The following is a 23669-nucleotide window of genomic DNA, read 5'->3' on the forward strand; positions in this document are numbered from 1 at the left end:
ACTATTAATGATTTTAGGGATGTCGAGACATCCCTGGATATCCTCTGGAATGGAGGCCCCTAAAGGTTTAGAGAGGTGTTAAAGAGTGGAAATGGCTTCCCAGGGCTAGATTTGGAAGTGTGGAGGCTCCGGGCAACGAAGGAGTGGAGGCCCCTAATCAGGGCTTGAAAAGATCATCATATTTTCAAAAATATCCGATACTTTGATATATACGTGAAATACACCGCCAGATCAGTCATTTCCAGCCGAGGACTGCAGTTTCGTGCTTATTAGCACTCATCAGCTCGGCATAGGAAAGTGACTGAGCTGGAGATGGAAAACCTCTTAAGGAAGCCAAGAGTGCGAAACAAACTGGTAGCTAATATAGAATTAGCAGACCAGACGAGTGACCGAAGCAATGGTTCGGTTCAACTCTAAGATTGAACGCGAGGCAAGGTATATTCAGCAAATTACAGTTGTAATTTACTGAATATACTTTGATATATATCCGAATATTTTGATATATATGTGTGTATATGTCCGATATTTTCGACTCGTGAAAATTAGGATATTTTGTAAAAAATTTATTGTGGAGGCCCCTTTGTTGTGGAGGCCCAGGGGCAGTAGCCCCGCCTGCCCTCCTCTAAATCCGGCCATGTGGCTTCCGCTAGTTGCCCTGTATCCAATGGTACAGGTAGACACGGCCAATCCGGAGAAGATAGTTACAGAAACAGAAATAAATAGTTTAGACTAGGGGGCCCCCACCCCCTTGCACGCTTTGCACGCCAACCCGGTTGTCATCCGCCTCAAAGATTTTATGCTTTTTAGGGTATCATGACATCCTTGGATATCCTAAAGGCATAATCAGTACTCGATATCCGGCCCCTCAAGGTTTAGAGGGGTGAGACAGGGTGCAATAAAATACGGAGATGAACAACCCGTATCCGACAGTGGGGTGTGTTGGCCGTACCGGTAAGGTGTCAGACTCTTAACTCAGGGTGCCCACCTGGAAGGGGTCATGGCACAAACTGCGCCAATAGAATTTCTAAGGGAGGGGGGGGGGGGATTTGAGAGGTATTGGGGGGGGGTGCTTTTGCTCTTGGGGGAGGACTCCTGCTTACGCGAAGGGTCCCAAGTCTGATGCCAGCCGGTCAAAGATCTTCCGCGTTTGTTAATGGTGACTGGGGCAAGTTAAATATGTTGCAGTCCAAGTCCTTCAAAGAATTAATACCTCTGGGAGTGCTGGACCAGAGATTGCTCGTATTCTGGCCTGGATCAAAAAACAGCTGTCTTCAGGTCTCCATCCAACAGTTTAGAAAAAAATGGTTGGTACGGGGAATCCAAAATTTGATGTATTCAACAGTACCAGTATTGACTTGGCAGACATTTCCAGTCCAGAGGAGATGCGGTTAGTGACAGGCAGTCACAGAAATTAATATTATCGACTATCAGATAATCTGTTATGCAAATTGTTCTGAATGATGTTTTGATTTTCAAGCTACTAATAGAAAGAAATTCACGAAAAAACATTTTAGCAATTATTTTTCTTTTCATAATTGCATATGTAAATCCTAATAAATACAAATTAAATCTCATTTATTGGATATTTAAAGAGAGAAGAGTTTCTAAACTAATTGGGCCTGGGCTCAGTTAGCCCCAGCTCCAGATCTACTTACCCGCAGCGCGAGGCGGCTCACTATACTGAAGGGGCCCCTGGCTTTCAGTGGCGTAGAACTCCAGTAGGCAATTAGGGGCTCTGCTAATTTTTTGCCAGGGGGACCCAAAATTTATAGATCAGAGCCTGGTTGGCCCAATCCTTGATCAGGGCCAGACAAGAGTGTCACCATCTCAACATAAAAGGAGAGGGCAGGCCCAGGAGAGCCCCAATGCGAAGTCGTTGTGACCTCCCAAAATTTTCCTTATTCGACAAATTTTTCTGATATTCAGCAAAATTGGCAAAATTATCCTCATTCAGCGACAACATTTGTAGCGTTCCATTCGGCAAATATTTGAGACTTTTTTCCCCTCCCAAAGATTTAAGTTCAGGGTCCTCCTGGGCAGGGCCATAATTTGGACAATTTGCGGACTGGTCTGTTAGCCCTCCCCCCTCCCGCCAAGATTTTAGAAGCAATGTAATTTTAAAATGACAGCAGTATTCACTCAACACCAATAATTTTTTTTTTAAATGGACTCTGAAGATGTATACATTTTCAAACTCATTGACAAATGCCCCCCCCCCTTGCTCACCCCCCCCCCCCGGTGGATATGTCCATGGGGCCAGAAGTGCCTGTTTTTCATTTGAGATCTGGCACATAAGTATTTTGAGTGAAATTCTTAAAAAATATTATAGTGTTAAAGCTATTTTGATAATGTACAAAACTATTCAAAATAATGTTTCAAAGAATGATATTTCACTACATTAGGAATATTTTGTAATTTCATTATGTTGACAGATCAATGAAGAAATATTAGAAATGAATTTAATTAGAACCTTCCATTGCTTTGTTTTCTTCGCTAGCTCTTATTTTAATTTTTAGGAACTTGTTACTTAATGCTCCAAAAAAATGGTAAAAACTCCAACAAAAATGCTCTTTTTTATTATCATTATGGTTCTTAGGTCAAAAGGTTTCTTCTTTTGTGTCCCCTTTTTTCTGATTTGGGTACCCGAGTGGTGTAAGTAACAATAAGAACATTTTTTCCATGTTTCTGTGATTGGGAGCAGACGTCCAAAGGAGAATCAAAACAAAACAACTGAGGCTAGCCTCGTCTCCTGAGTGTTCTCATGCCAGCGATCCTAATTTTCCATTGGCTTATAGGGACAGGAAAAAAGGCGTGGTTTAATGCTTACCGTACGTTCGTTATCCCAGTGAATATTAACGGACTTCCGGTATTTTTGGGCAGAGACTACGACAATAACTATACGTACGGTAAGTGCGTAAGTTGCTAGGGTTCGTTACGAAGCATCCGAGCGATGACGTCATGATTAACGCATGCTATTTACGTATGGGCAGAGACTAGACCTCCATTTGTTTCAGAACTACAATTTTAATCTTCTTCCAATGTAGAGGAAAGATTCTGCAGGGCAAAGTTTTCCATCATGGAGTACATGCCCCACTAGGAACATTTCGCATGTTTCAGGGAGTAATCCAAGAATAAATGATTAATTGCTCTGAATTTCATGGATTTCTTTTTTTTACATGATCATTTTTTTCCCTTCCTGTTCTTGACTATTTTATTGTTTGAAAGAGTCTTAAAATAAAGTTAATGTTATTTTAGGGTTATGCCATCTGAAAATGCATTCATATTTGGAGTAATATGAATTATATATCTTCAAAGCGGGCATCTGCATTATAGGGGTGGCCAAAGAAAAAAAAAAGTTGGAAACCATCATTTTTCTAACATCTATTTGAGATAACCTTTGCAAATCATGCACTTCAGATTGTAGGTACATTCATTAACATTTAAAAGGAAGCACATAATTTGAAAATACTACTAAAGAGCTAGTGAAAAGAAAATCGTTAGTGTTCGTTGAGAATAGAACTTTATGCTTTGACAGCGGAATTTACAAAATTTCAATGTTTGCAAACATCTTATACAGCTTTATATCATTCAAGAAAATTAATAGAATGTTTCAAATTTTAAAATTCATAAAACAAGTTAGATACCTTGTGAAATGCAATAAAAGGTTTAGGATGAATGCGAATGATTGTAAGACATGAACGATAACCTTGAAGTAACTGGGCAAATGCACGAAGAAAAATAGCTCGAATTTCTTTATCCTAAAATATTAAAAGAATATTAATAAAATTTTTAAGGAAAACAAAACAATTGTCTAATAATCAAAACCAAACATATAGAAAGGAAAACATAATAAAATTTATTCCACTCAGACATTATGGTAAGATTAACATAAATAAATCACTAACTCAGTTATTGTAAGGCATTACTGAATTTATAACTTACAAGCATGTGTGGTTGCGAAGGTTTGGCTTGTGAAGGGGGAAATGCATCATCGGCAGTTCTGAGCTCAGGGCGTAAAACCTGATAGTAAAAATTATTGATAGATTATACCATTGAAAATCATTTTACAAAAAAGTATGACTCATATTACATGTTTTTGAAACAAAACTTTTGGCGAACAAGACAAGAGAAGAGACGCAAAAAGGGAAAATGTTAAAAAAATATTGAAAATCAATAAATTAGTATCAGATTTGTTGATTGATCTAATAAAAAGATGTTGCACAGTTTCCAGATTTTTTTTTTTTTTTTTTTTTTTTTTTAAATATTGAAGAAAGGAAAAAGCAAGAAATATATTCAATCGTTAGATATAGGGGAAAAGAATATGATTTTAAATCAAAATGAAAACAAAACACATTTTTTGGCACCATTACTCCATCACTGATAAAAAATAATCCAAATATGGTTGCTTTTCAATCAATTTGAATAAACTTTTACATTCATATAACCCACAAAATTCAGGGGAATTATAATTACAGAAACAATAGGGTCTGATTATATTTTCAGGGTTTGCGTGTATTTGAGTAAAAAATATCAAATAGAAGACAAAAAGAAATGTTAATTAATTTAATGTAACTAAGCATGTGCAGTAGTGTTTTCAACTGCACTAATTATAATAACAACATTTTTCCATTTCAAGATTTCTTTTCTACATCAAATACAATAAAAAGGAGAAGCAACACTTCTCATGAAAGAAAAAGAGGAAAGCTTCTTAATTTTTCTGCCAAGAAAAAAACTTTGAAACTTACAATAATTAACAAAAGAGATCCTGAAAAGAGTCGGGAGTTGCCTTGTGCATTTGAGTTTTTGTACAGTTCATGGTTACATTGTTCCTCAAGAGCTTTTATCTAGTCACTGCAGCCACAGACAAAGATCTCCTGTGGTTTAAGTGCTCACTTAGCCATCTGGATAGCATTAGAGGAACATTTAATTGCAAGTTGAGAGTAAAGTTTGATAAGCCCTCAAGTAAGAATACAAAAGCATTTCTAAATTGGGCTAAACACAACTTTTAAAGTGATCACAATTGATAATATGGAAGAGGTTGTGACCGTATAGGCATTGTATATATAGGCATAAGAACAGAGATTTGTTTCAAATTTTCTGGGTTTTACAAAGCAGACCATATAAGTGGAGTGACCAAAAACTGGTACCAATTGTAATACCAATGAACTATACTAGAACATTTGAATTACAGTATAACCTCGATTTAACGATTGTCAAGGGATTGGAAAAAGTTATCATTAAATCTAGGAGCATAGACATTCAATGCTATCAAATCTGGACCAGCGAGATGTTTCATTAAATTGAGGAAATCGTCAAATCAGGTATCGCTAAATCAAAGTTACAGTATGTGTAATGTTTCTGACAACTTTTTTAAAATAAACCTAGTTTTCTTTTTTTTTTTAACTCTCAGACAATTCCTCCAAATTCAAAACGTAGTTAAAGGCATTCCCATTTTTGCAAAAAACTGAGACTTTTTGTTCTTTTTTGGATGAAGTTTCTGATAGACCAGCATTTTCCTGGCGAGTTCCAGGAGGTTTATATCATTCCAGGTATTTTTGCAAAAACTCCTTTTTTTGATTTTTGTGAAAACACTTATTGAGTTTTGTGAAATTTAATGGTAAACTTATTCCACGGTTAACCCATTGAGTTTTGTAAAATTCAAAAGAGAAAAAAGTTACTAGTGCAGTAACAATTGAAAAAATATGCTTACAAAAGAGAAATATTTTAGCAATGAGTTTTGCTGGATTTTGTTTTTAGATTATTTCTAGAGTTGGTAACTTAATGAAAGATACATTTCTCAAGCTTAATTTTGTGAAAACTAATCTTTTAAAAGCTTGTAATTTTGTGAAAAGCTTGTAAACAGACCCAATTTTTTTTACCAAAACCCTAGATACTTTTTAGGTATATATAGGGGTGCCTACCTAGTAGGGGGTCATGGCGCAGACTGTGCCATTGAAATTTTTAGAGAGGTTGTTTTGAGGCGTATTTTTCTCATGTTGGGAAGGCTCTAGCTTTAGGGGGAGGGGGTCTCCATGATATTGAGGGGTGCGCCCTTGCCATTAGGGAGAGTGGGGTATACCTAGTATATAAGACACTTTGGATGTAAGATCGAAAAATATTATTAGAGAATTAATTTCAGTAAACCAAATGAATGCTTACCCCACATAAATGAGAATATAGTTGGGAACTCAAAGGTTCAGGAAGCTTTGAAACGTTAATGCAATCAGGAACTACAAGGGATCCACCATCCAGATCAATAACAAGCACATCTAACTGCAAAATAATAACATGCTAAGTTTAGCAATTTCTGCATATTTATTCTGAACTGTAGAAACAAGCAGAAAAGGTAAACACAATATTTTAAAAGTTACATGCTCATTATTCATACCTGACAATAGTTGAGAAACACGTACAAACATGATTTTGAACATTCAAAAAATTTCTTAAGTTCAAAGCAACATCAACAGGGATCTGTCCAGGGGTTTTCAGAAGGCCCGTTTTTGCGAAAAATAAATATTTTGTGAAAAATAAAATTTTGTGAAAAATCAAAAATTTTTGTGAAAGATCTTTTTTTTTTTTTTTTTGTGTGTGTGTGTGTGTGTGTAAAAAAAAATAATTTTTTAGAAACAAGATTTTAAAATTTATAAATGCATTGGGGGGGGGGGGGGGATCATGATGCAAACTAGGGTATTGAAATACTAATTTGTTGGGAGTTTTGTGGTATTTTTTCTCTTTTCTGGGGAGATTATTATTTTTAGAAGGTTTTCATAGCATTGGGGAGGCATCGCTCTCCAGGAGATGGTCACCTCTCCACACAGAATTCCGTTCACACCAGAACACAGAATCCCGTTTAAACTAATGATGTCAATAAAAATAAAGAGAATTTTCATTTGTTTGCTTTCTAACAAAGTTTAGTTAGCAAGAAAAATGAGTAAGGTTCGATTATCATACCGGATGCAAAGAGATCGCGTTTTTCAAAATAAAGGCATCAAAAGTAAAAAACTGCGAATAAAAGAGTTTATTTAACCCATTTTATCCCACTGTCCTACTTATAGGACAGCTGAGGATTTAATTAATCTTTAAAAATAATATTCTTCTCAAATTTGAGAAAAATAAATAAATTGGGATAAAACAGGTTAAGTAAAAAAAACATTAGAATTGCATTTTAAAAGGTTTACATGATAAATATTACAAATAACCACCGACATATTCGCCGAAAATTCAGAGCAAAAAAAAAAAAGAAAAAAAGGAGGTGCGGAGATGTAGCATAACGGGCAATACCAGATTCCCGGTATTGACACAGGAAAAAATATAAGAATTCCGGTTTATTACCGGTTTACTAGCACCCCTGTTAGCATCAAAAGTTCAAAACTAATATAATTTCTTCTCAAGATAACGTTAAAACATCACACCATAAAGGCGCAAAAATTGCCAGGCTGGTAAAATGTTAGGAATATTTTCCAATAAATTCCCTGTAAAGGTTTAACACTGTTATTTAGCATTTTGCCGACTGTTTTGATTCTGCTGTAATAAAAGAAACAAGCCAAGCTATAAAAACAAGTAACTTAAGTTCGTTAATTGTTTAAGGAAACAAAACAAGCGCTATATTTGGTAGCATTAGTGATTTATTGCTTGCACAATGTGTAATCATCACAGAAATAATATGCTGTAAGCATCACTGGAATTTTATGCGGACATTTCGTTTGAAAAATTAGCCATTATTTTGATTTCCGATTTGCTTTTACAATAAATAATTTGTGAAAGATCCGTTTTTTTTTATTAGAATTTTGTGAAATGTCCGTTTTGGTGGATCAGAATTTTGTGAAGGATTCATTTTGATTGATCGTATTTTTGTGAAAGGTCCGTTAGCGAACCCAAATTTCTTCTGTGCAGAACCCTGATCAATGTCATGTGAATTAGAACAGTGCAATCATTAATTCATAGCAAGAAAAACAGCATTTGTTTAGCTATAAAAATTCAAGATGTCAATGATCTGAATCAGTGATTTTAATCATGATGCAAGTACCAGTTGTCAACATTACCTCATGTAGTAAAATATTGCAACAAATGATCGTGAAGCAATACACTTCGTTACCAAAGTTTCACTCAAATACCTAAATATTAAACTGAATTTTTAACAATAGAGAAAATCAATAATATAATGAGAGAGAAACAACTTGTAAAGAGGGAGCTTCAGCAGAAAAACGGGAGTCCAGCCGAAATAGAGAGATGGCAAATCTGCAATGATAATGATACTTTGGGCGATATACCTGTTCATGTAGAAATCCTCCATTTTGGTGCACACAAGAGCAATTTTTACCAGAAAGTGCTTTTGGGAGCACAATTCTGATAAATAAAATGTGTTCTATCATGAAAAAATAAATAGTTGAAACACAAAAAATAATTGTCAAGGTAAGGAAATTTCAAACTCTTTACTTACCAAATCTAAAACTTCACCTTTTAATGAAGAATGAACACCCATAATGAAAGGAGTTGGTGTGCTCAATACTTCTATTAAAGCTGACGGCAACAAAGGTATATATACATGACTGAAAAATTGAATTGTATCAATAAATTTTGTCATTTTTAAATAAATCTAACACAAAACACAATTTAAGAAATATTTTTAAATAATAATAAATGAAAATATCGTTAATACTTGGATGCCATTTACACATAAGAACTTGATCAATGTGTCTGAATGAAACCAAACTTTACAAGCAAATTATAGTATAACTTTGATTTAACGATACCCGATTTAATGATTTCCTCAATTTAATGATACATTTCTCTGTCCAGATTTGACAGCATTGAATGGCTAAGCTTCTCGATTTAACTATTTCCTTGATTTAGCAATAACTTTTCCCTGTCTCTTGACAATCGTTAAATCAAGATTATACTGTATTATAAATTTTCTAATTAGTGTATATGTGTATGACATCATCACAACAAGTCTTAAATAAATCAAACTAGTTAGAAAGCTTTCAATATTTTTTTAAATAAAAGGGCCATTCCACAAAAAAGTCGCCATTTTGTTCTGCTCACATGTGTCATTGAAAAGCAATAATTTTTAAAATAAACATGTTTTTCTTAGAAATCAGACATACGGTTGTGATTTCCTAAGCCACTAAATATGTTTCAATACAGTTTAAAATTATTATTTTTAATAAAATATGTGAACTGTTGCATGCAGAGCAAAATGACCATTTTTCTGGGGAATGGCTCAAAATCAGCTAGAGACACTGGTACAGGTGGAACTTTCTTTTGGATGGGGCCATAATAAGAACCAGAATTTTCTCTTGGGGAGGAGGGAGGGGGGAGAAGTTCTTACATGTACATATACTAAAATGATAGAATTCGCAATATGGCTTGAAATTAAGGGTTCGTACAGAGGTTAACTTCCAACTTTCCCCTTTGATACAGCACTAGCTAGATCAGAAGTGTGCCTCCCCTTCCAAGAGCAAGGGCACACACCCCTAAATACCACTAAGCCTCCCTCCCCCCTCCAAAAAATGATAGAACCCCCCCCCCCCCCACCCTAAAAATTTCAATACTACAGTCTGCACCATGACCCTTGACCCCTAGGTGGGGACCCCTGAGTTAGACACTTTATAAAATGAATGAATGCTTTGCAACGAGAGAGATTTGTACTTAGTCTATAATAATTACATAAACATATGAGGCTTTGAACTATTGTGTCACAGAGTAGCGTTAGAAGAGATGTTTGGATTTTGAGCGATAGCCGAAACTCTATTCAGCATCTGTCTAAGTGGTGGAGACATGGTGATAAAACGACTCTGAATATAATCCAACACCTTAAATACTTGAGTAAACGTCTTAAAACAACTTTTCAGTGGATACCCTCACATGTGGATGTATATGAAAATGAAGTTACTGGTGGACTGGCACGTGAGGGGGGGCCAAGGAGTTTCTCCTCTTAAAGAATGCCTTTCTTCTTCAGAAATTGCAACCCGAGTCAAGCAAAACATCTGCTCCACTTGTAGACGGGCCCCTACACATGAGGGGTACAAAGCAACCTGTCCCGGTGCTGCTTTACTTAGGGCAAACAGCAGAGAAGATCAAACGGCACTAGCTTGGCAATAAAGTGAACACACTCAAACACAAAGACATGTGACTGGTCTCAAAGTTTTTTCTGAATGGCCCAAATGCAATATGGGTTAAGCCGCTCCTGCTCATATCTTCTCCTGCATCAGTTGTGAAGAGGTTCTGCTCTACTCCTGCCCTATTGCTGTTTTGGAGGGTTTGAGAGCGCACGGGTTCATAGACTTGGTCTGATGTTTCTGTCTACCAAGTGGGATAAGCAACAACATAAACATGCAGTAATAGAAGGGAAGCAAAAAAAAAAAAAAAAAATTACCTATATTTGAAGGGATACATCAAGGCAGTGACAGCATGGCAAGCATCTGTAAGGCGAGAATAGCTACTGGAATGGAAAAGTATTTTATGCTCGGTCATTGCTGCACAAAACAGCATTACTACATTGTGTATACCTGAAAGTATAAACCATTGTAAATGTAAATTTAAGTATATATTTAATATATATATATATATATATATATATATATATATATATATATAGAGAGAGAGAGAGAGAGAGAGAGAGAGAGAGAGAGAATGAGATGTGGGTGTATGGCAGAGGTCAAGAAAAAGACAAGAAAATTTTATGCTTTCTTTTGTTAACTGATATTTATAATGATTTTTTGTTCATATTTTTTATTGTTTTATACAAAAGGGAAAACAAATAACAATATTTATTGACAAGATTTATTTTTTCACTCTCCAACCATAAAGTTCCATTTTTGAGGAGAAAACTAGAAACTAAAAATTTCATGCATAAGACTTTGTATTTTAAATTCACATTGCTATCATTTTTTCTTAATTTTTAAAATAAAGCAATAAATAATCACTAATGACGGCACTAATTCATATTATTGCTTTAAATGAGCTTATTTGCATTAAATTTTACTATAATTCAAAATTTTTGTGTAATTCATGTAATTATAAATATATTTCATGTAATAATAAAGGAATTAATATTAACATTTTTTAAAATTTCATTAATTGCGAGAATTGAACCATTGTGCTTGAAAAGAAAAATGAAAATAAAACATAAATATAGACACTAATTTGCAGGAAACAGCAGACATGTTTCGGGGTTACAAGGAGACGCCTTTTCAATGCAAATGAAGTGAACTTATGGATGCAAAGATATCAAACTCAAGCCTTTTGTTAGATGTCACATATATGTAGTTTCCTGCAAATTAGTGCCTATTTACATCGCTTTATTTTTTTTATTTTTTTTTTTTTTTTTTGCTTTAGTTGTGATCAAAATATATGATATTTTCTAAACTCAGGTCTATTATTAGTATAAATACAAATAATATAAAGAAACAGAAAATTTGGCAAAAAAAGAAAAACGTTTACTTTGATCGCCGAAATATTGAGAGAATTTGAAGTACCAATCATAAAACCCACCCTTTATCACACCTTTTACTTTTTTTTTTTTTACAGTTTAAGACAGAAGATTCCTTTAAAAAATATTTGTAACAAGTAGTAATTATTCGCTGAATGAAAAAAAAACATGTTTGAGGTATAAGGAAATTTTATTGGAAATTATAACCAGCAACCGACTGAGAGAAACTATCATTAATTTACTTATCAAAAGCAGATTTAATTATTTTGCTGAAGTTCTAGCAATAAAAGTAAAGTTACCCAGTTCTTCAAATAATTGAAATACAGTAGTGCCAGTAACAGGAAGAGTAGCACTTAAAGGCGGCTGAAGAGCTTGCCTATCTCCAGCTCCTATTGAAAATCTAACTTGTGGTCCACCTATGAAAATACAAACAATAGCAATTTTTCCTTTGTGTAGTGCCATAGGATTATTTGTGCTTCCATTAGCATTCATTAGACAGTTAATATGGAGACAAATTAAAGTATGAGGGTTCAGTGCTGACGGGTAGACAAAGATACAGACTACTTCTGATTTGAATACTTTATACACATGGTACATGCTAATTTATTAGGAATTATGTGCAGTACAAAAAATCTTACAATAAAACTGTCAAGTGTTATCTTCATGCTAAATTAAGTATCAACATTAAATTACCAATAGCAATTTCTCCTTTTTATAAAAGTCTCTAACTTAACTCATTAACCGCCGAAACTCGAAATCGTTATTTTTTTTGGATAAAAATCATAAATGTTATCATTCTGAACCTATATAATAGTAATATGCTTAAAAAGGAGCAAAAATGCACGTACTTTTACAAATATAGGGTGCTGCATTGACGCAACGTCAGCGGAAAAGGAGTATTAATGCTAAGTAGTTTTATCAGAAATTCTTCAGCAGTTTCAATGCTTTTTATACACAGGAAATTTTTATAATCTTAGTTATGGTTCTTAAACTTGCCGAGCACTTTAGAACAAACTGAAATTTACATAAAATAGGCATATAAATGCATTTTAGAAATTTTAAATTTGTTTGCACACAAATTTGTTTGTTCTACAAGATGCGATAAAATATCGGAATAAAAAAAAAGATTAAAAATATCAACACTAGCTTTACATTCTAGAGTCTTACAGCTTGAATGGGGACCTGTTCTTCATTTTTTGGTTGATACCTATCAATTGGTTCCTGTTTTGTCCATTGCCAATCTTCTGTTTTTCGTTTTTTTTTTTTTTTTTACTACGGGATTTGGAACAATTGAACTTTTTTTTACGTGGACTTCAACTTTGCCTGCAGTATCGCACGATAAAACTTCATTATCATTATTTAAAATGTTGTCATTGCCTTCTTCTTCATCACTAGCTTCTGTTATTTCTGGTGGCACAACAACATCTGTTTCTTCATATTCATCATCATCCGAGTTTTGTTCGTAAATCTGTTCCAATGCTTCTTCCAAAGTTAGATATCTTGTTCTGGGCACTTCGAAAGGCAGAGACGAAAAAAAAAGCTTCCACAGTCAAAACGCGCAGAATAAAAATGAAATATAGTTCTACCCTAAAGCAATTGAGACAGACAGTCAGTCTATCCCTTTTTCGCTGACGTTGCGTCAATGCAACGCCAGTTTTTACTTCCCCCTCCTCCCCAGCAGAAGCAGTTTCTTTGAGGAATGTCCTGATAAAAAGTGACCTTGACTAAAAGTATTTCATATCTAAACCAAAACTTTTTTTTATTTTTATTTTTTCTGACAGAAAACTGGATCACAAATTTAGTCAAAAAAAAACCATGTGAGAGAAACAATTTTTATCATATATATATATATATATATATATATATATATATATATATATATATATATATATATAAATTAAAGCAATTTTTTTATTTACCATATTTCTACTAACATTCTTAAATTCAAATTAGCAAGCGATAAAAAAATTAGATTTCTAGTGTAGTTTCTATGGATATTTATTATAACCGTTGCGTCAACGCAACACCAGCGGGTAATGGGTTAATCATTTTCAAGGAGTGGATCTGAGAAATTTTGGCAGCAATCTCAACAACCTGCCTTGAATTTTGATCCCTCAAAATAAATATATTAAGTACAACTTGAATGAAGTGTCTTGAACCATTCATTTATAAGTGTTACATAAGTAAGTAATATTACACTGAAAAAACTGTACTACAACATACCTGGAAGGGGCACTTGAACAGAACCTAATATATTTCCAATCAGCGTCTCCATCTGTACAGCAATGTTATCTATGTACACAGTATAGATGATGCCTAAACAATTCTGAAGAACAGAGGCACAGAGAAAATAAAGACAATGAAACTACTACCAAAAATTTCATATGAATTATAAGACACTAATAATTTCAATAAAAATTAATTTCTAAGCAAATGAAATACTTTTTAAAAATTTTGAGCATAAATTTATCACGCTCTTTAATTCTCCAAACATAAAAAAAAAGAAAGTTTATTTTAAAAAATATTTTACAAAACTAAATTTGTGGAGCTTAATTTCCTATTCATGTTTCTCTTCATTTTACTTCCCTTTCATAAATGTTACTGCCATGGAAACTAAAAATATGTGCAATATACTAACATGAAACTACATGTAATGTAGTTCTGCCTTAAAGCCCTGGTTTAGGGGATAACTTACTGCTTAAACAATGTGGTTCAAAAGTAATATAACTTCTTTCACAATGTTTTCCAATATTGTGTCCCTTTGATGTTTTTGCCTATCTTTTTCTCAATAACAACTTTATTCCATGATCCACCAGCCACCACTTCTTGATTCAATCTTCTTTATGAATAGTTTCCCTAGATGGGTTCAAATCCTCATCATGAACACTTTAATCTTGTGATATATACTCTAACACATCATAAAAAGTTACAGGAACTAATGAACTGCGGAATTGGTTCACTTTTAAAAAATTAAAATTTCATTTATCTGACAAGATGTTGGGATTTTGATGGCAATGAATGTAGTTAATCACCCCTTCACTGCTATCATTAAATTCGCTATAAAAATAATCACTCTTTAAAAGATACATTAATACTTTCCACTACTTTGCTCTTATTATCAGTAAGTTAAACTCAATATCCATTTGTATTAAATTTGATATCTTATAAGTGTCTTTTCACTGAAAAAAATATTTTGCAGTACACATTTTTTTATTTTTTTAACATTGTGAACTTTTATTACTTATTGACATGAAAATCACAATAAGCAATAAGTGAATTGCAACAAAAATGCTAAAAATTCATCATGAATATAATAGAAACGAAGCACCTATGAGTGTTTCAGCTAAGTAAAGCTTGAGAAACATTTTTCAAAAGTTATCAGAGACAACCAGAGATTTGAGAACAAAAAAAAAGTGTTATTGCTAAAACAGAAAGAACTGACACACACTTAAAATTAAAAAACCCAACACTGATTAAGCAAATCCTATTTTGCATATCTCATCAGAAACAATTAAATTAAGTCAAACAATTTAATATTTTCATATTTTGATTTACTTACACGAAATATAGAAAAGTAATCTAGCCTGGATACCAAGACCAAGCACTTGGGGGCATACATAATGGAATGATGCTGTACCAACCCCCCAGTGGGCTCCACTGTTTCCTCCTCACCTTCTTCATCAGGAGGTTTACTGGGTGTAATAGCAACAGGTTCATTGAACGATAAACATGCACAATAATGCCTATTTGCATCGATATCAGTGAGTACTGATACAAAGAATGTTGGCTGTTGGCGTACAGTGGACAGAGTCCAGCCTTGTGGTTGGCAAAACTGAAACATTAAATCAAAATCAAATCAAAAATCATTTAAAAAAAGAATCTCATAGCAAATTATAAGTAATGCAACTAAGTATTTATTTTTAATCAACCAAAACTAAAAAAGACAATAAGTGAAATTTAAGAAGATATTTAAAATTGATGCATGAAAAAAAAATGCTTTAAATAGCTAAAAAATAATGCTGATAAAGCACAAAAACTGCAAGTTACTGTAACCATGTGTTTCAGGGTTAAAAGGAACCTTTTTTTCAAAGCAGAAGATATGAGCTTATGGATGAAAGAACAAAAGAAAAAAGCCTTTCACCCACAAGCTCACAATCCTGAATTGAAAAAAAAAATTCTTGAAACAGTGTGAGGGATGTGCCGACCGAAACTTGCTTCTCGAGCAATCTTGGGAGCAGGAAAATGGCGAGTATAGAGCAGTTTGCAGCAGCAAAAATTTTAATATTGCATCAATTTGGAGCAACTATGTATATTTCAAACACAGAAACATGAAATACATCGCCAGGTCAGTTATTCCAGCCGAGGACTGCAGTTTCATGCTTATTAGCACTCATCAGCCCGGCAAAGGAAGTGACTGAGCTGGAGGTGGAAAACCTATTAAGGAAGCCAAGAGTATCAAACAAACTGGCAGCTAATATAGAATTAGCACTGACCAGACCAGTGACTGAAGCAATTTTTCGGTTCAACCAATGCTGTCTCAACAGAAGGCTAAAGCGCTGAACTATGACGTCACTCAATCGAGGCAACAGAATTATGTTGGCGGTTAATATTTTCATGTTTTGATTAAATTTTTCACTGCTGAGAAATAAGTTGATTTCATTGAATTGAAACAAAACGATTTATAATTGAAACTGCGTTTTTTTTTTTTTTTTTTGTATTTATTTCTAATGGCAAGATTTTAAGGCAACTACAAATACAAAAGAACAACTGGATTAAGGATATAAACAAGTGGACAAAGATACAAATTAAATAAAATAATAAAAAAGCAACTGTAGCAAAAGCCTATGAGTCCAAAAAGCCCTTGAACACCCAGTATTGGAAAGAGCTGGGCAAATGACGAGATGGTCAGCATCCATGATCCGTTCCAGATCATAAAGACTGCAAGAAAATACTTTAAAGTTTTCTATACACATTAATATATGGATATTCATAATTATTTTTCCATGTTTTCAACTTTTTTCTCTTTTATGTGTTTTTCTTTTATTAATTTAAAACCATTAAGCATAAATGTCGATGCTATGCAGTGAGTTTGCAGTAACAGAGCTACCTAAAAAAAGACAAATGGAGCATGTCTAAAAGTCACGCCTCCAGCAGCACGTAGCAAACAAAACAAGCTCATAGCGAAAAACCAAGAGAATGTCGATGTAAATTCGTGGTTGTAGAAGGGCATGATAAATAAAGCATATTTTTCAAATACCTAATTTTCCTTTTTTTTTTTTTTCCAAGTAAAACCTGAAGGAAAATAGTCGAATTTGGTTTCCGTCCCGCCCTCCATCTCGGAAATTTCAGCAAGACGGAAATCCGTCTTGAGACTGAAGGTGTTGCACCCATGCACAGTACTGAATAATAAATAATTTAAGAAATGTTTTTATTTGATGCATTTAATTATTTGTTATCTTTCTTTTTTTAACCCTCGACACACAAAGGAAGGGGGTTATAAGCTTGACGTGTCTGTGTATCTATGTGTTTGTCTGTCACACTCTAGCATCTAAATGGATGGACCGATTTTGAAAAAAAAAATTTGGCTCGAAAGGAGAGTTGATCAAGAGTGTTCTTGGCTAGGTTGCGTCTTTGAATGACATTAATTAACGAAGATATTAATTAAAAACCTCTGAAAAGTTTTTTGCGATTTTTGCAGTGAAAACATATTAAAAAATTTTTCATTTAGTAGTTCTGAACTTCCATGTTATATAGAATTCAAATTATAACTTTTTTTAAAGCAGATTTTAAATACGGCTAAGCCTTCATTCAAGTGATTGGTAACAGAATTTATTTTTGGCCGACAAAGAAATTAAAAGCAATGATTTAAAATTTTTATCTGTTGCCAGTTTCTGTTTGTTAACAAATAAAATACTCGTAATTGGTTTAATCGTATAAGGATTTTAAATTTTCCCTCTTGATTCTACATTTGCGACTCGGTTGGGGGTCGGGTTTTTTTATTTTTAATTTAAGACGATCACTTGTACTTGTAGTACTTCCTAATGCATAGCACAATTTCTCTCGCACTGGCGATGTGTGGTGACCGGGTCACACAAAAAACTGTATATTACTGTATTTTGAGTAAATTAACTTTCATTGTAGCTATAGAAAATATAAGTTTTTTTACCAACATCCTGATGAAATTTTTTTTCCTGATAAAATATATTTCATTTTATTTATTTATTTATTTCAAAAATTCAACCAAAAATTCTGGGGGTGCGGCGCATTACCTAACACCCCCGTAAATCTGCCTATGCTTTTGTGCTACTGTTGTAATGTTGTTTTTATCTATTTATTTTCAGCACAAAGGTACTATTATTCTTTTTACATTTTTTCTCAAGGTGGAAGACACAGGGTTCATACTCAATTTGGATAAAAAAATTCCATGACTTTTCCAATACTTTTTCATGACTTCATAAAAATTTTCATGACCTTGTTGCATGAAGACAGTAGTACTATTTAATGTCAAACTTGCCAATTTTTTCGGAAATGGGCATTAGAAAAACTTTTACATGAGTGCGATTATCTCATTGGAGCACTTACTTGTGACTGAAAAAAAATATCAGTGCATACTGCTGAAAGTAATAAATTATTATTTGTCTTCATCACATAAATTTAAGTAAAATAAAAATATAATGAATGCAATACACTGATGTTTAAATGTCTAATAAATATTTAATAAATAGGACAGAATAGTAATGAATGGGATAAAAATTGAATAAGTTTAAAATAATAAATTTATTTCATAAAATCACTGCCCTTTGAGGTCAATAGTGCATCTAATCACTCAAGTAACTGGACAGCCAATTCGTTCATTAAAGTAAAGCCACTTTTTACAGTAAATGCATTTTTCCAAACCAGATATTCCAGCTGGCTAAAAGGATCAGTTTTGTGAGCTATATGTTGGGCACTACTGTTTTAGAGTATTAGAATTCCCCTATTTCTATGTTCTATTGCCTGACTAAAGTCTTCATTCTAAAACCTTCAACATATCAAGATAAACTCTGAAGAATTTAATAATGAACTTTTTACAAGTAGTTAAAACGAACTCGGATACAATTGAATTACACTTTTTGAGGGAGTGTGGCAAAATCAAGAAAGTGTGAATCAACTGCTACAGAATATAAAATATAAGAAGTACTGAAAATAATGGTGGGTTCAAAATTAGTAATGCCCCAGTAGTAAAATCACATCATAAAAAAAGGTGAGCGGCTGTTACAGAAGCGGATGAAATTGGATTCCAAAACTCGGATTTGTTTTTGAGATCGTTCAATTTATATGCAATATTACTAAATCACTCAATTTTCTAGCGCTCTTTTAGTAATTGTTGCTTTCTTACTGCCCAAGACATTTTTTCATGACTTGAAATAAATTTCCATGACTTTTATGAAAATATTAATTTTCCATAACTTTTCCAGGTCTGAAATTTGTTTATTTTTTTTTCCATGACTTTCCAGGATTTCCATGACCCGTACGAACCCTGAAGACAATACATCTATATTTATATCATATTGAAAAATATGCAAACCAGGACTTTGACCAGTATATAGATGGGCCTCCCGGAAAAGGTTGTCCGAGAATTCTTTACTTTGGTCCAGAGCAGAGCAAGGCTCCAGATGTTGCAGCGTTGTCGTAACAAGAGTGAAACCTTGTAGCCTTGTACAGATAGTTTAGATTGCGCAGTTGGCACCACAAGCAAGTGATCTGTATCACCCTCTCCCCCCCCCCCCAGCCCAGCCCACCCCCTGTCAAATATAGATGATACAAACAAAATGGGTACTAAACAATAAGTTACCGGTAACTTACAGCTTAATACCCAAGCTTCAACTGACAAGTTCAACTTCACCATTGCTAAGGACTCTCAATGGTGTGCTAAATTTATTTTAGCTGGCAGTTTGTTGGCACTCTCAGCTTCAATGAGATGACATCTGCCTCCAGCTCAATTATTGTCTACTCCAGACTGACGAGTCCATTACAAGGACAAAACTGCAGTCTCTGGATGACATAACTGAGCTGTCATGATATTGCAAATAACTATTGAGTTGTTGTCATGAATTTTAAAAGTAACATCAGGCTAATGTTCTATTGTTTAAGCGTAAAGTACAAGTAAAGGTGCACTCAAATTAAAGGGCACCCATCCCCCCAATGGCAATGGCACACTCTCTCAATTGCTTAGAAGCACCCCCCCCCCCCTAAAAATTTTAATAGTGCAATTTGCAACATAAATTTGCCCTCTTGAACACCCTTGCCCTAATTTATAAAAAATTGATGACAGGCAATAAGCTCTTGGCCCAGTTAGGCTGATTTTAGTCAATTTATTAGCCCTCAATGAAGATCACTGGCCCTCTTAAACATATTTATACCTTGCTTATTACAGCCTCTTCCGGTAAGCTGTTCCAAGTGCCCACAACCCTACTAAAGTAGTCCTCCTTATTTCCTCCTTATTTCTAGGTTAGCCTGTGATTTCAATAGCTTAAAACAATGACCCTTTGTCCTGCTTTCTGTGCAAAAGTTTAAATCATAAGCATCTTTCATTTTGATAAATTTAAACAACTGAATAACGTCTCCTTTGAATCTCCTTCATTCCAGGCCATACAAAACTTATTAACATTTTATATCAAGCCTTCTAAATCTGGTATCATAATCTAAATCTAAAAGTCCCTTACTAGCCTAGAAGCCTTTCTTTGAACTCTTTCCAACAAAGAGATATATAAAATAAATATTGTATTAAAGTTGTCATTAAAAATGATATTCATTCAAAAAATACTTATTAAAATTATAAATGAAGGAGTCATAAAGATTAAAAAAGATTCGTTCTCACCAATTCAATACCATCAATAAATGGAGTATCATCCCAATCTTTTTCTGGAAATCTTTGAAGAACTTTGCCAGAGCTGAGACCACCACCTGGAAAACGCATTTTTTTTAACGAGAAGCAAACAGATAAAATATTTTCTAAATTTCAAAAATTGAGGCTGAAAAGTACGCAAATCAAAACATAGAATTTTTCAAAGTGACCCAATCAAGAGCAAAATTTTAACATTTTATATTTAAATTTATCTTCATTATTTATGTCTTTTATTCTCCCTACTTACAGAAACCAGTTTAGTATTGATTGGCAAACAAATGGCCAATAGATTAAAATATTAATATTCCAAAAAAAAATCAAGAGCATTAATACAGTAAAAATGTCTTATTCCTACAATTTAATAATACAGTCAATTCGTGATAACTCGAATCTAAAGGGACCAATGAAAAACTTTGACTTATCAGGAGTTCGACTTACCGCTAGTTTCTGTTTTCAACATTTCAATATTAGAAACCATCGAATATTTTAATTAATATATGCATATAACAGACAAAATTACAGAACTTAAAAGTTTTTCAACATAATATGCACAGTTTAATCAAAAATTGAGAAAAAAATCAAAAGCATGGTTTTGATTTCAATATTGATGGAACCACTTCAATAGAGCTGATTCTACTTCAGGATAGGTGCACATCTTCATTCATTTCAAATTCGGATTCATGGATTCTAATGCTTTAGAAGTTTCTATTTTTCTTTTATTATCATTGACAGTGTACTTGCTTAGACATCTTTAATAGTAAAGAAAACTCACTCCGTTTCTCGGGAACTTATCAGCAAATAATCGAACTAAAGAACAAAGGTGAACGCATTTGAACTTAGGTCAATCTTTGATTAAAAGTACAACTTGACAGCTTAAAAACGAATTTCATAGTTCAGCAACATGTCAAAGCGTAAACAGTACAACAAAAGAAAACAAGCAAACTCATTTCCACACCTGTAACTCCTTTATCGCACATTGGCTCAGGGGCAGGAATGGCAAGTTTCTGCCCAGGTGGTTAAAACCACTGGTAGAAACCGGTTAAAGCCTGCATGGCAAAAACCATTTCCTGCCACATTTGAGGCAGAAACTGGCAAAACTCAAAAAAGTAATTATTGACATACAATAGAAAAAACATGGAGAAAATAATTAGTTGTTAACCAAAGTATAATTTAATTACAATATTATCACAATTCAAAATCAAATGTTACATTGTTTAGAAACTGCAGTTGCCCTTTGGAAAAGGTGGTTTCTAAAATCTAAACAGTTTTTCAATTTAATATGTACAAATAAGAAGTTTTAGAATATTCTTCGAGCAGAAGAGCTAGCAGGCAATGAATGCATCAAGGAACAAGCAATGTTCGTGAAACTTCCCTCTATTGCTTTTTTTTTTTTTTTTTAACTGAACCAACTAGTAACTGGGATAATGGTAAAAATTTGAGTTTAAGAATAAGTTTTGAGGTTTAAGGAGGAGGAGTGTTTAAGGTGGCCAGTATGTTTTGCAAAGCTGTGACATTAAGTAGAAAATCTATGTTAATATTGGTTAGTAAAATTCTGGCATTTTCTTCTTGAAGCACAAGTTAATTACAATCACAAGCAGTTTAGATGAGCATATAAGCGAGCAAATTACAATCAGTAATGCCTGGTTAATTCTTTATGTCACTCCTCTTTCCTAAGCACCTATATGATTTTTCTTCCATTGTTAGATTAATCCAAATATTACGAGCATCTGCAACTGAAAAGTTCCCTTTTCGAACTAAATCAAGTGCTAGGATTTTATTTTTTAAAATGATGAAATAAAGTTCAATTTTTTATTTTACATATACAAATATCATTTAGTGATTACTTGAGTATTTAAGACGCTTTTAAGTTTTTGCCAGTTTCTGCCGGTTTTTATCGGTTATAACCAGTTTCTACCACTGGCACGGCAAAAACAAGTTTCTGCCGGCAGAAAGCCAATCCTGCTCAGGGGCTCTTCTTGCTTTAGAGGTCTATTGTGCAGGAATTGCAAGTGAAGGTGAATAAATTTTTCTCTCATAGTCATTTGTTTTTCTTTTATTTTCTTTCTTTCGAAATAAATTTTGAGTCATCTTGGAAAAAACTTCGAGTTAACGGAAATGAACTTCGAGATATTGAGAAGAATTAGCATGGAATTAAAGATAAAGAGGTTGGGACTTCGTAAAAACTTCGAGTTATAGTAATATTCAAGTTATCGGACTTTGAGTTATCGCGAATTGACTTTATATTAAAGATACAATAGCAGATAAAAAATTGGAGGTTCTGGATATCAAATCCTAGAGGACTGAATACTCTATTGCTTTGTAGTTTCAATCAATTATCTCAAAATGCAGAATTTTATATCGTTTTTTACAAAACAATTCCCGATTCCCCCCCCCCCTCCCCACTCAAGATGTTGAAGATATTCTATATTGCATTTGAAGAGGGTTCTTGCATCACTCTCCTGATTCTCCCTCCAAAAGGAATCCAACACAAAAAAAAGCAACATTAAAAAAATTGGGAAAAACATGGTTTTATGTATAAGAGGCCATTATTAATTACGCAAGTATGATTTTGACCCCCTCCCTCCCACCATGTAAGGGTACGTAAGATTCCCCCCACCCCCTATTCTTACGTAAGATTCCATTTCGTTTTTGAAAATAATAAAATAACGAATCTTAGAATCATTATATCACTGGAATCATTATTAAATTCACTATTGGGTCAGAGAAGTCTGACTGCGACAGAAAGGTACGGTTTGAATCCCGGCTTGGGCATGGATGTACTTTCTCTCTCATGTCCTTGTCCTTTCTTTGTATGAATGTGTTGTTGTGCTGTGAATGGTTGCCTACCTTATATGAAGGGGCCCTTATGGCATGTGTGTACTGTAGAAGTCTGACTTCACACCAAATTACAGTACAGTTGGAAAAGTGAAGCAGCGCACCCCAAATTGCACGACAACAATAACAACAACACTATTCATTATTCGTAAAACAAATATAACAGCTCATCCTAATGTTTCTTACCTTCCCCGACAAAAATGGAATATAATCTCTGCCAAACCACTTGAACGCGCAATTTGTAATGTAAAATATCAACTTGGAAAATATTAAGTAAGAATGGGTTTGACCCCTCCCCCCCCCCACACACACACAAAGTAAGGGTATGTAGAGATTTTTCCAATCCTCCCTCTCCCTCGGGACCCTTACGTAATTAACGAATGGCCCCCTAAGAGCAAAAAACCCACATGTTACAATTTTAAAAACTTCCATACTTTGTCTGTTTTGTCCCAAACATAAAAGTTGTATGCATAAAAACATGGGCCATCATGCCTGAGATAGCATTTGGGTCCC

At 33.9% G+C, this 23669-nt stretch overlaps 1 protein-coding gene across 1 annotated transcript in view; it reads right to left on the bottom strand.

Annotated features, from left to right (window-relative positions):
* Nucleotides 1-23669, bottom strand: part of LOC129216325 (myotubularin-related protein 13-like) — a 60029-nt gene that overhangs the window by 32156 nt on the left and 4204 nt on the right. The window contains exons 2-10 of the mRNA XM_054850536.1: nucleotides 20295-20380; nucleotides 14994-15266; nucleotides 13658-13760; nucleotides 11734-11850; nucleotides 10379-10511; nucleotides 8441-8549; nucleotides 6160-6273; nucleotides 3943-4020; nucleotides 3645-3758 (exon numbers count right to left, since the gene is read on the bottom strand). Coding sequence (XP_054706511.1) covers nucleotides 3645-3758; nucleotides 3943-4020; nucleotides 6160-6273; nucleotides 8441-8549; nucleotides 10379-10511; nucleotides 11734-11850; nucleotides 13658-13760; nucleotides 14994-15266; nucleotides 20295-20380 — 1127 coding nt within the window. The remainder of the gene's footprint in view (nucleotides 1-3644; nucleotides 3759-3942; nucleotides 4021-6159; nucleotides 6274-8440; nucleotides 8550-10378; nucleotides 10512-11733; nucleotides 11851-13657; nucleotides 13761-14993; nucleotides 15267-20294; nucleotides 20381-23669) is intronic.

This window comes from Uloborus diversus, chromosome 2 (assembly GCF_026930045.1).
Source record: "Uloborus diversus isolate 005 chromosome 2, Udiv.v.3.1, whole genome shotgun sequence".
NCBI classification, from domain to species: Eukaryota; Metazoa; Arthropoda; class Arachnida; order Araneae; family Uloboridae; genus Uloborus; species Uloborus diversus.